This window comes from Phascolarctos cinereus, unplaced genomic scaffold (assembly GCF_003287225.1).
Source record: "Phascolarctos cinereus isolate Bilbo 61053 unplaced genomic scaffold, phaCin_HiC Scaffold_8;HRSCAF=390, whole genome shotgun sequence".
NCBI lineage: Eukaryota > Metazoa > Chordata > Mammalia > Diprotodontia > Phascolarctidae > Phascolarctos > Phascolarctos cinereus.
The window spans coordinates 46924203-46937880 of NW_027556291.1; the positions used below are offsets into that span (position 1 = coordinate 46924203).

At 41.7% G+C, this 13678-nt stretch overlaps 1 protein-coding gene and 1 non-coding gene across 2 annotated transcripts in view; both read left to right on the plus strand.

Annotated features, from left to right (window-relative positions):
* SMARCA1 (SNF2 related chromatin remodeling ATPase 1) overlaps positions 1-13678 on the plus strand; it is a 114592-nt gene that overhangs the window by 33176 nt on the left and 67738 nt on the right. The window contains 3 exon segments of the mRNA XM_020969833.2: positions 985-1140; positions 3117-3248; positions 4433-4501. Of these exon segments, the coding sequence (XP_020825492.1) occupies positions 985-1140; positions 3117-3248; positions 4433-4501 (357 nt within the window).
* On the plus strand, positions 1844-1971 carry LOC144455092 (U6atac minor spliceosomal RNA). The gene has a single exon (XR_013483755.1). It is a non-coding gene; the product is annotated as a U6atac minor spliceosomal RNA (small nuclear RNA).

The window sequence follows — 13678 nt, forward strand, 5'->3', positions numbered from 1 at the left end:
CTTCTTATCCTTTTTTTCTCTATCTTTAGTGAGTATGTATAGCTTTGGGTCTCTTTTCATTCTATATCTTCTTATAGAGACCCTTCCATATTTCCATATATTTCTAAATTATGATTATATTTTTATGGTGCCAAAATATTCCACTGCAACCATGACAATGTTGGATTTAATAGTTTTTAAAAAAATATATATTTGATATTCTAGTGGGTATAAGGAAGCATCTTAAGGTTGTCTTGACATGTATTTCTCTGATTATTGGGAAGTTTGAGCATATTTTCATGAGGTTATTAATAGTTTGTATTTTATATCCCTTGGCAGTTGTCTCATTGGGGAATGTATGTTATTTGTCTTATAGCTGGGCAAGAGTACCTTTATAGATTCTGGGTGTCACACCTTTTTTCTGGTATATTAAAAACAATTTTTTTAACCAATCTGTTTTCTTTCTTTTAATTTTAAAGGTTTTTCTTTAAAAAAAATCATTTTATATAATCAAGCTTGTTGGTTTTTATCTCTGTTTTCTTCTATTTATTTGATAAAACTTTACCTCCTCTCTATAGTGGAAACAAGTACATTTTTCCTTTTTCTTACCATTTTTAAATGATTTAAAAAAATACTCAGGTCACTGTCCAGTTAGAATTTATTCTCTTGGTTTTTTTTTTGTTTGTTTGTTTTTAGGCAATTGGGGTTAAATGACTTGCCCAGGGTCACACAGCTAGTAAGTGTCAAGTGTTTGGTCTGAGGTCAGATTTGAACTCAGGTCCTCCTGACTTCAGGACTGGTGCTCTATACACAGCGCCACCTAGCTGCCCCTAGAATTTATTCTCTTGTATAATATAAGGCTGCAAACCCACTTTTTTTAATACATCTATTCAGTCTTCCCAGAAGCATCCTCTGACGCTTGCTAAGAATGTATGATTTGGTAAGAATTTAACCGTGATCTTCACATAGTAATATTTTAATGGAAACACATTTATTCTGTAACAGGCCGCTTTCATTCGTGACGTAATGATGCCAGGAGAGTGGGATGTTTGTGTCACATCCTATGAAATGGTAATTAAAGAAAAATCCGTGTTCAAAAAGTTTAATTGGCGGTACTTAGTCATTGATGAAGCCCACAGAATCAAGAATGAAAAATCCAAGGTAAGCTACTGATCTACATCTTTATTGAAGTTTTTTATAAAAACCGTTATTATTATTTGGTCATGGTAGGTCATAATAATGAATCGGTGTCTAAAGATGAGTTTGAGTTATAATAACATTCTTGTTGGAAAATCAGATTTCTTAGGCCTCATCCTTGAAAATGAGACAAAAGTTAATAACGCAAAGGGTGTTGGGAATTCTTTGAATGTTTCTCTTAACTTCCCCTCCCCTCACTTAACAGTATTTTATTTTTTCCAATTACATGTAAAGATAGTTTTCAGTATTCACTTTTATAAGATTTTGAGTTCCAAATTTTTTTCTCCCTCCCTCTCTCCAAGATAGTAAGCAATCTGATATAGGTTATACATGTACGATCATGTTAAATGTATTTCTACATTAGTCATGTTGTGAAAGAAGAATCAGAACAAAAGGGAAAAACCACAAAAGAGAAAAAAAAAGTGAAAATAGTATGCTTTGATCTGCATTCAGACTCCATAGTTCTTTCTCTGGATGTTGTTAGCATTTTCCATCATGAGTCTTTTAGAATTGTCTTAGATCATTGTGTTTCTCTTACTTTTAAGTTAACACTGGTATGATACAACATTTTTATATTGAATAAAATACTTTATAATCATAATTTAGAAGTTATTTTTGCCTTTTACTGAGAAGGTCAGTGTGTTATTTGATTTAAAAATATTTTCTTGTGTTGTATGAAAGGAGAGAAGGTTAGCACTCCCTTTGATAATGATGGAAGAGGTCTTAGTGGTCTTTACAACACATATACGGTTAAGGCATTGCCACCTACTCTGTGGCATCTAACCATGTTTTTGGGAGAAAATTTGGAACTGAAAGTTTTAAAAACAAATATTAAAAAAATTGTTTTCACATGCAACCGAGAAATAAGATGTATAGTAAATGGAGGATAGAAATCTATCCTGCCCTACAGGAAAATAGAATGGGAAGGGGATAAGAGAAGAGGGGGAGAGATAGAAGGGAGGGCAGATTAGAGGAAGTGGTATTCAGAATGCATGCCATCTTGGGGTGGGGGGAGAGATGAGATGGGGAGATAATTTGGAACTCAAAATCTCATGGAAGTGAATGTTGAAAACTAAAAATCAATCAATTAAAAAAGAACAAAGGCACAAAATAATAAAAAATATTTTCTTGACCTTTTGTGATTGTGAAAATAAGATTAGGATTGTGAATCACAATGAGATGTGTTGACAATCTTGCTATTCGTTTCTGACAACAGTTGGAAAAACTTCTGCTCTCATGTTAGGGTGAGCAGTCTTTGGATCACTAGGATACTTTTTTGGGAAGCAGAATTAATGTAGAACTACCCATAGGCGCACGTTAGATTCATGCCCCTTAAGAAGCAGTGTGATGGTGGTTTGCTTGTTCGTTTCAGAGAAGGGCAGGCAAAGAATTACAAAAAATTTTTATCGATGTGGCCATTGTCATTAGCAGTTAATCGGAAGCATTTTAATAATATCAAGTTTTTTCTTGCAACGCAAAACTTTTAATGCCTTTAGATGACTAAGTTTCATCTTTCCTCTAGGTCTTAGAAGTTTAATGTAGGGTGTCAATGCAATCGGGTTTGGTTCTGGCCCCTGTAGTGCTCAGGATAGGTGGTCAGGTATGTGGGTGATCAAGGTTGGGTTGGTGAGCCACAAGAAGGCCGTGAAGATGCTAAGCCTTGCCTCCAGGGGAGATAGTGGAGGTTGATCTCTGGATGACCTTGAATTTCCTGAAAAATGTCCCAGGTATGCATACTGTCTGTGGTCTGTAAGTGCAGAGATGCTCATTTTTCCATGTTCCTCTGCAGTATCTTCCTCAAGAATTTGTTCCGTATCAAACTTTTTTTTTTCTTCTTCAGTTTGGTGGTTTCCTTGCTCCGTAAAGAGTGAAGAGAGTGAGAACTAATTCTCTGAGTGTCCTTCTAATGAGATATGTTGATCTACCTGTTATCTGTCTAGCTTTCTGAGATTGTTCGGGAGTTTAAGACCACAAACCGGTTGTTACTAACTGGAACGCCATTGCAAAATAATCTGCATGAGCTCTGGGCATTACTCAATTTCTTGTTGCCTGACGTCTTCAATTCTGCAGATGTAAGTTTAAGCTGTGTGCTTTTATTTTCTCATCTTCACAAACATCTGTTTACAAATTGGATGATATGATTTCAAAAGAAGTGTGGAGACAGAACTTATTAAAACAGAACTTGATTGAATTTATACTTTATTTGTATGCTGTTTCTGTTCGTTTAAGAATTTAAGCTGTTCTTAACCATCTTAAAATGAACCCACCTGGAAAAGTCTTTTTTTTTTTCTTCTTTATCTTAGGGTTCCAAGATTAGCCAGCCCCTAACTGTACATGGCACGTTGCTTCTCCTACTTATGCGATATTGTCCAAAGCAGGCCCAGGTCACCTCTTGTGCCAACCTGCCCAGGCTTGTGTATGAGGCATTTGACATTCAAAACACCGTTGAGGTGCTTTGAGTAGCGCTTCAGCAAGCAGGCTAACGTACTGTATAGAGTGTCTTTAAAATGATCTCATATCCATTTCTCGAAGCCATTAGGATCTGGGCGCTGAAGGGCTCGTGGTGTACAATGATAACATTTTTCCTTGCTTTTGCTAGAAGCAGAAATTGCTGCTGTATCAATCTGAACTTCATGGGGATGAGGATGGTTGAGCCTGATTCTCCTCAGAGCCCAAATTAACTGCCTATAGACAGTTACAAAATTCAGCTGCCCATTATCTCTTATTTTAACACCTGCTTAAATAATAATTCTTGTTTGTCCACTTGTCTATGTGATAACTTTTGTTTTTCTGCATCAGCAGTTTGTACCTTAGATCTAAAGTTCCTACTACCTGTCCATATAGTTAATAATTACATTTTGTTTAGGATGAACCATAATTAGGAACTAAACTGGACTGTGAAAGACTAGATTTTGTTAACTCCTTGGAGATTCCAACTGTCCATGCTCCTGCTGGCCCCTCTGCCTGCACTGCATTTCCCTCCATCTCTATCTGGGTCATCCTACCCATCATTCACATTTAAATGCCACTGCCTTCTCAAAGCCTTCCTTGACTTTTCTTCAGTGCCTCAGTTTCCCTGCAGCCTAGATGTCCTGTCTCCTTCTTCTGTGTCTCCATAATCACTTTAGACTTCTCCTATGGCACCTACCATGCTCTCCCTTATGTTTGTAGTTACTGTGTACTGTCTCAATAAATCTTAATTTAATTTTTAGAAAGTTATGTACTTAATTGCAGATTTTTTTCCCTCCCTCTATAGGATTTTGATTCCTGGTTTGACACTAAAAATTGTCTTGGTGATCAAAAGCTTGTGGAAAGACTACATGCAGTAAGTAATAGTTACCAAGGTAATTGAGTGAATACAAATGAAATGAATGGAGTCACAGGGTCAGCTCCAGCTTGTGGGCAGAGAGGTGGGCAATCCATAGCTTTGGCTGGTATGCCCCTTAGCTACCCATCCTGACCAGTCACTTCCTGAAAGTGTCTTTTGGGGTGTAAAGATATTAGTGATGATGACAGGTTAGACACAATGTAAAAAAGATTAAGATAATTTTTCCTCCTCATAGAGATAGAACTGAATAAACCTTAACAGGAGCACAAAATCACACACTTGTTCCCTCAAGTCTCTGACCCTGTTCTAGATGCCTACTTAGGATATCTTGGGCAGAATGTTGTTGGGCATTTGAGCCTATCCTGACCAGGCCATCTCCTTTTCCCACTTTACTGTTTTCTTATCTAATCTATTTTGTACTATCAACTCCTGAGTGCCTAATTTAGTTCCCAAGTGTGGTACAGAGGATAGAGAGCTGGACTCAGAGCCAGGAAAACCCAGGTTCAAGCCCCAACTCTGACACTTCCTGCCTGTGTGACCCTGGGCAAGTCACTTAATTTAGCAATGTTTAAGGCCACTCACTCTCTAAGACTAGAATTGACCAAGAAGATGATGACTTGCATTTGTAGAAGGAATTTCCTCAGTGACATCCCAGAGCCAGGACTGCTCTCCTTGTTCACCCTAAAGTGATTTCCATCTTCTCTAGAAAAGCTCCCCCAAACTCTTGATACTCTGGCTCTATGTCAACTCAGAAGGTCTACTCATGAGCCCCTATTGATGGGTTTTCAGAATCACAGAATTTGAGAGTTGGAAGGGCCCTCCCCAGCTGTCCAGTCCAACCCTTACACAAAAGGAATCCCCACTGTAACATACTGACAAGTGGGTGTCCAGCTGCCTATAGAACACTTCCAAAGAGGGTGGACCTACCACCTCTTGGGGCAGTCCATTCCTCTTTGGGTCACTTCTAATTGTTAGGAAGCCTTTCCTAGTGTCAAACTTCAATTGACCTCTGTAGTTTCTGCTGCTGGTTTTGCCCCCCGGGGCCTCCAAACAGTACAAATCTATACCCTCTTTGACATGACAGACCTTCAGAACCTTACATAACTAGCAGAAATCCCCAAGTCCTCCCTTGAACATGGCTAGCAGAAATCTCCAAGTCTTCCCTTGTTCAGGCTAAACGTGCCTCGCTCCTCATCTGGGATGGACTCAAGGCCCTTTACTATCCTGAGTGCCCTTCTCTGGATACATTCCACCTTATCAATGTCCTTCTTAGACCATGGTGCCCAGAACTGAACACAATACTCCATATGAGACTTGATAAGGACAGAGTACAGTGGGACTATCAGTGCCCTAGTTTTGGAAATTCAACCCCTCTGAATGCAGCCCAAGGTTGCATTAGCTCGTTTGGGTACTGTATCGTACTACTGACTCATATCAAGCTTGCAGTCCGCTAAACCCCACAGATCTTTTTCAGGACAACTGCTGTCTATCTATGCTTCCCCAGACTTTTACTTGTGAAATTGGTTTTTTTTGGTACCCAAGTGCAAGAGTTTACAGATTTTTAAAACATCGCATGTGTTAGCCGTTCCTCCCGGCTCTGTGTTGTCTGTAGATCTGCCAAACATGCCATCTGTGCCTTTATCCAAGTCACTGATAAAAATGTTAAATGGCACAGGTCTAAGCACAGATCCCTCGGAGTCCTCTACTGTACACCTCCTACGATGTCGACATTGAACCAACCATTAACTACTGTTCTTTGAGTCTGGCCATCTAGCCAATTCTGAATCCCTCTGATTGTATCAAGTATCTAATTCTCTCCACCTTCTCCACCCTAATAGTATGAGATGTTATCCAAAGTTCTCCTAAAAACTAAAGAGAAACCATATACACATCCCCTCATCTATTAATTTAGTAGGACTGGATCTGAGTTTTCATTGGTATAGGGAACTCCCAGATGGGGGAACTCTCTGCAGTTTTTAGTCTTAGAAAGGGGACCGACTGGTGAAGTGATTTATTCAGGGTGACATACCTAGCACACATCAGAGTCAAGACTTGAACTTGGGTCTTCTTAACTTTAAGACTGGTTCCGCATCCACTGTATCTCTATAGTGATCCTGTCAACCAAGGAAATCAGGTTAGTTTGAGTATTTGATGAAGCATGCTAGCTCATTGTCATGGCCTCTTCCCTTTCTAGATGTTTGCCAACCACCTCTTGAATGTTATGTTCTAAATTTTCCCAGGAGTTGAAGTCAAGTTCACTGGCTTGGAAGGTGAAGGTTATTCTCTTTTTTGAAACACAAGGCAACATTTGCCTTTCTTCAATCTTATAGTACCTCTCTTATTTTCCATGATCTGTCAGATATTGCCGATGACTTGGCAATCACACCTGCTTATTCTTTTTTTTTTTTTTTGCTTTTTGGTGAGGCAGTTGGGGTTAAGTGACTTGCCTAGGGTCACACAGCTAAGTGTCAAGTGTCTGAGGCCAGTTTTGAACTCGGGTCCTCCTGATTCCAAGGCCAGAGCTCTATCCACTGCGCCATCTAGCTGCCCCACACCTGCTCATTCTTTCAGGACCCAAGTGTGTCTTCTCTTCTGGGGTCTGGTGATTTGAATTGATTGAGGGCAACTGGAGTTCTCTTGCTCTTTCCTTACTTATCAACTCCCTGTTAGTATACCGTATTTCTTGTGTCAAGGTCATTCTTTGCAGATAAAACAGAAACTCAGTGAGAAGTTAGCAACTCTTCCTTTTCTCTGGTGTCAGTGATCATCATCCCAGCTACCCCAAGCAAAGGTGCTGTCTCTCCCTACTTTGATCATGCCTTTCCTCCCAGGATAGCTTCCTCCCCTTTTTTTTGTCCTCAGTTTCTCTCACTAGCCTCAGTGCATTCTGAGCTTCAGCATTCCTTATGCTATTTTTACAGTATTGTACACACTCTTAGATTTCTCTTCTCTTACTTGGCCTTGCTTCTATCTTCGGTACATTTCTGTTTCAAATCTAAGTTGCTTAGTGAGTTCCCTCTGCACCTACATCATTCTCTTCAGACCAATCCCAGTTTTCTTCTTTTTTCATTGGAATGTTTCCCTTGTTTTTTTTTTTTTGGCTTTTTATTGGTGAGGCAATCAGGGTTAAGTGACTTGCCCAGGGTCACAGAGCTAGTAAGTGTCAGGTGTCTGAGGCCGGATTTGAACTCAGGTCCTCCTGATTCTAAGGCCAGAGCTCCGTCCACTGCACCACCTAGCTACCCCTATGTTTTCCTTTTTGTCTTCAGAATTTCCTTCTTGAGCATCTCCCATTACTCACGGACCGATTTCCCCTTTAGCATTTTAATCTGTGGGATCCTACATATCTTTCCTCTGAACCCTTTGAAATCTGCTTTCTTAAAATTTCATGTTCATGTCAGATGATGCTTGGATTTCCTGTATTCTGTATCACAAACTCTGGAAAGGAGTGATCACTCCCCCACCACATTCCCCAATTCTCATTATTTCCACCCCAGCAACTAACTAGCTCTTCTCTGTTTGGAAGATCTAGATACAGATTAGAATTTTTCCATCTTGGTTCTTCTACCTTTGAAGGATGAAATTATTAGTAAGACAAGTCAAGCTATTAGCTGCTCTTTTTTTGGCAGGGAGAGAATTCAAGCAGATGCCTGGATAGTTGAAGGTCCCCCATCACTATTATCTTGTGCTGTTGCCAGGCTTATGTTCTGCTGCCTAAACTCCTGACCTATTTACTCTTTTCTTTCTAGGTTGTCTGTAATATACTTCAATGATAAAATCACATCTGTGTCGCCATTCTTTGACCTTCATCTAAATTCTCTCCTTTATGCTTCTCTGCTCTGGTTCCTGGATTTCCTCACATGAGTATACCTTCTTGGTGTGCAGTTCTATGCACCATTTCCTGCTTTTGAACAAAGTATACCCATCCAGAGCCGTAGTTCAGTCATGCATTTCATCCCTCCAAGTCTCAGTGAAAACTATGAATGAGGTCAAACTTGTCCCCTTGGGTTGTTGTTGCCTGAACTTGGGTCATTTGGGTATAGACATTTGAGGCTGTGGCTTTTTGCTACTGGTTTTATTCTTGGATTCTGTCTTCTGTGAATTTCTGAGTATCTTAGTTGCTAGTCTAAAATTTTTGTGGACACTCTACTTTTTTTTAAAGGCAATTGGGGTTAAGTGACTTGCCTAGGGTCACACAGCTAGTATATGTCAAGTGCTTAGTCTGAGGCCAGATTTGAACTCAGGTCCCCCTGACTTCAGGGCCGGTGCTCTATCCACTGCGCCACCTAGCTGCCCCTGGACACTCTCTTTAGCAGTGGTGTCAAACTCAAATAAAATTGGATCCCTGTTGGTCACACATTGACTTAGAAAACCACAAATTAACATTATCTAGGTTGTATTGCATTTTTATTTAATTGAACTTCTTCCAATTACACTTCAGTTGCATTCCACTGTGAGTTTTTACACCTCTACTCCAAAGTATCTAACTGGGGGATATACATAGGCAATCTTCTCTTTCCTCTCTCCCTTTTAATTTCAAGTCTGTTTGATTAGATTTGCAAGATACCTGGCAAATTCATTACTATCGACTTTTGTTAGGTGTTCTCCACGTCTGGCCAGAATTTCTCAACCATATATTGTAAGTAGTGATCCCAAAATCTAGATACTATTCTCAGACACCACCTCATTGGCCAGCTGTTCACTGCCCAAACAAGTTTTTCTTTCCTACTGCCCCACTGCCTTCAGTAGGAAACGGCCAACTGCAGCCTATGCCTCTGTGGGCTTCAGTTTCTCATCCATAATGTTCAGCAATATTTTTGAGGATCCTTCAGGAAGTATCATTTGTGGCCAGGTGAATCGCCAGAAGTGGGTAGTTGTCCTCCATTTTATAAGTCTTGAGAGGTAATTTCCCTTTTATGTCTTGAATACATGCCCCAGGAAGACCACAGAGCCCTCTGTTGTTGTTATTGAGTTGGCTGACAAATAGCTGCCTCAGTACCCCTGACCAGGCGTCACCAACTCTTACTATTCTCCTCTGCTTCCTCTGTCCCCTGCCGGACCATGGTCTCTCCCTCGGATAGCTCCTGTGGCAGCTTCTTCCTCCTCAGAGGATCAAGTTCTCTTCAGGAAGAGCCCATTTTTAAGCTCTCATTGTACAGGCTCTCTTTTCTTTCCCCTTGCCTTCTGTGTAATAATACTCTTTATTTCTCAGTCATCCTGATGAGGGCCACGTCTCCCCGAGTCCACCTCAGATGCCTTTCCCATGGAAGCTTTGCTTTTTTGTTTGTTGCTTTTGGGAGCCCTTTATCCTCTCTAACAACTGTGAATGGGAAGAGATGTGAGGGTGAAACCCCTCACATTCTCCTCCATGAGGGAGATCAGCCTAAACTTGGAACACAACCTCTAAACTCTGGCAGAAGTACAAAAATTGTATCCCCCTTGCATGTCATGTGCAGCTTCCCCTACTCTCTAATAATGGTCTAGATTTTCAGCCTTGTTTCTTTGAACCACTGTGGGTGTTTACAACTCAACCCCAGGGACCTAGTTAAATCTTTTACAGTCAATTATCACCTCTTAACAACTAGACTGCTCCATGCAATTTCCTTTCCTTTGTCCCAACCACTCCAGAGCTACAACTGCACCCCCTTCGGCCTTGTACCCATTTCATCAATCTGTTTCACCAGTGAGCTCCAATCCACTCTCAATTGGCTCATCCCTCCTGTTAATCTCTTGTTTTTTCCAGACACCCAGAAGATACAGTTAGTTGAAAGCAAAAGCATTTAACGAGTTAACATAGTAAGAAAAGCCATTAATAGGACATTTTTACACTTTGCCATAAATACATTCCCAACAGGAGGAGGGGCTGCGCATGGGGGCATACACATAGGTAACACACAGAGGGAGCATGGGAGGCCAGGGCAAGACAACTCTGACCTCCCTGATGTTGTATAGCTGCCTCTTGTCTTCTGGTGATGTTTTTCTGGGCCCATGCTTGAGTGTCACACTGTGTTTACTCACTGGACATTCCATCTCCCTGTCTTTCTCTTCTGGGATTCTCCGCTCATTCCACTTGCCTTCTCAGCTTCTGGGCTTCATCTTCTTCAGGGCCATCTGCCAACCATTTCAGCTCTAGTCTCCTAGGGTACAGTGAATAGAAAATTTCTTTCTGATTAGAGTAGGTTCAAGATTCTGTAATTACAGCCAAAGGCTGTAGTCCCCACACCCAGCTAACAAAAAGCAGGCCAGGTACCACCGTGCTGATATTGTCTTTTCCTTTAATTCCCCTTTCTGGTCCCAAATCAGCACCAGACAACTTTGTCCCAGACAGCTCTTTGACTTGGGTTTAGAAATTCCCCAAATCCTATCTGGCTTGGCAAATAAACAAACATGATCTTAGACAAAAAGTAAGTAAAAGAGGCCATTCTTCTCTTCTTACTTGGCCCACAGTCCTGCCCTTATTAGGCTTATGTTTGTCAACAGCAAACCCTTCTAGCTTTGATAGTGTATTTTGGCTAACAAAAAGCCTTGTTCTCTTCCTGTGTTCTACTGCTAATAGGAAATAGTCACCCCAAGCAAATTACATAGGGTGCATGTTAACGTCTGCCAACACATATCATAAAGCATCGTAAATTAAGAAGTCACAGGAGATCATCTCGCCCACATAGTCCAATTCACACACATGAATTTTAACCTAAAACTGCATACAGCTATCATGTGGGCATGCACCAAACAGAATTCATGGCCTGTTATCTGTAGCATGCATGACAGTATGGCCTGTTAAACTAAGCCCCCAGATTCTTCCATGGTACAGAGCACACAGCATCACAAGTTTCAGTCAGTAACCAGATGCATAGACCCCACACAGAAACATGCAGCTTGTGCATAATAGCACTTGTATATGCTTTTTGCACAAATTCACTTCTACCTCTTAATAATAATAATAATAATAATAATAATAATTATAGCTCATATTTATAGAGCAGTTTAAGGTTTGCAAAGCACTTTACAATCGTTACCTCATTTGATTCTCATAGCAACCCTGGGAAGTAGGTGCTGTTATGATCTCTATTTGATAAACGAGGAAACTGAGGCAGACAGAGGTTAAGTGACTTGCCCAGGGTCACACACTCAAATCCCTACAAGAGGTCTTTTCTGATCCTACTCCCTTCCCTGCCATCCCCGCCAGTCACTATTACCTTACCCCAAATTAGTTAGACACAGTTTTGTTTTTGTTTTTGCATAAGGCCTGGCATATAGTGGGTGTTTAATGTATGTATACACTGAATGCCTAATATTAACAGTCAAAGCATATTGGTTGGCAAAAACTTCAATCATATACACCACACGATAGCTTAGCCTGTGTTTGGACGTGCAGCATGCACTCCAGTACGCTCCAGTAATAAGCTACAGGGGAATGGCTTCTCCTTTTCCTCCTGAAGCCTCAGATGTAAGCTGGGTCACTGGCCTCATAGCATCGGCCCTTGTTGTGCTCTCCTGAGTTTGTGGTTGGCTCAGGCTGCCTGTTGGCATCTGCATGCCCACTCCTGAGCTCCTGGCTGACTCTGGCGGGCTCTGGCCTTTTGGCTCTGTGAGTGCCCTTTGGTCCCCAGGCATCGCCACCCCTGGAGTGTTAAGGCAGAAGGGGGTTGCCTCTGGCTTCATCTCTGCCCCACTGTCTAAACAGGGATCCATTTACAGCTGGTCAGGCTTGGTTGATTTCAGTAACCCTCTAGTGGATACCAACACCCATTTTCTTTCTCCTCTCATCACCCCTGAGGACCCCAGCTTTGTTCCTTAGGGGGGAACAATGTCTTACTGTTGAAACAATGGAATTAGTCGCAGCTGTGGAATGGGATGCTAGAGTAAATGATAACCGGTCCCACCCATGGCACCAACAAGCAGTCCCGGGTATGGACGTCTGGGGCCAAAGAGAAAGCTTGAGCTGGCAAGTAGCACATTCTACCGGCCCAGAATGACAGCAGATGTCTGTAAGACGTGTGAGACTGCTCTCTGATGTATTCAAAGGAAAAAGCTAGCAGCCTGTGCTGCATTCTGGGTGGATGGGGACAGAAGTGCCAACAATGATTAGGACTTGGGTAGAAAGACAGGGACAGGGACAACACCTGGCTGTGGTAACAACCTGATGTGCACAAACACACCTAACCAGGCACTGAAAAGCTTCTCCAGGTGCTGGGGCGTGACAAGACAAGGTATGTTTCTGTATTTGGCCTCCCTGCCAGGAGCCATTCTGACCATGATAGAGACTTTGCAATGAAACTACCTGAAGAGGGTTTGGCAAGAATCCTGCCTGTCTAGAATCACGACTTCCCATCCTCAGGGACATTCATGGAGCCAGTGTTTCAATCATTGACTGCTGAATATGCTGGAGCTCTTGAGGGCTGAGCCTTGTGGAACCTGGGAACCTGGCAGAGTCCATGTGTGGCATTGAAATAGCGCCTTTGCTGGGCCTCGCTCTTCTTGGGGCTATCTGGATGATATACTGTAGGCAGCTGGGTGGTACAGGGGAGAGAGTGCTGGACTTGTTATCAAGAAGACGAGTTTGAATTCTGCCTTTGACACTTGCTAGCTCTGTGACCTCAGACAAGTCATAGCCCCTCTGTACCTCAGTTTTCCTATTTGTAAAATGGGGCTAATAGTAATAGCATCTAGTTCACAAAGTTTTGAAACTCCTGAGATAACATACAAAATGCACTGCAAACCTTAAAACCTTATATCAATACCAGCTGTGTGAGTCTGGGAAAGTCATTCAACTTTGCTGAGTTTGTTTCCTCATCTGTAAAATGGGCATACTAATAGCACCTACCCCTCAGTCTTGTTGATGAAATGAGATGATACATGTAAAGTACTTTGCAAGTCTTAAAGTGGAATATAAATGCTAGAAATGATTCCTCCTCTTCCTCTTCTTCCTCCTCCTGTTCCTCCTCCATCTCCTGTTCCTCCTTTTCCTCTTCCTCTTCCTCCTTCTCCTCTTCCACTTTCTCCTCTTCCTCCTCCTACCTTCTCCTCTTCCTCCTCCTCTTCCTCCTTCTCCTTCCTCTTTCTCCTCCTCCTCTCACAGACCAGCAGTTAGCTTAGTCTTTAAACTGTCAAGGCCCCGTTTCCTATTGGTCTGCTGCTAGCTCATGTGGCCTCAGCAGCAGAGCCTTGCCACAA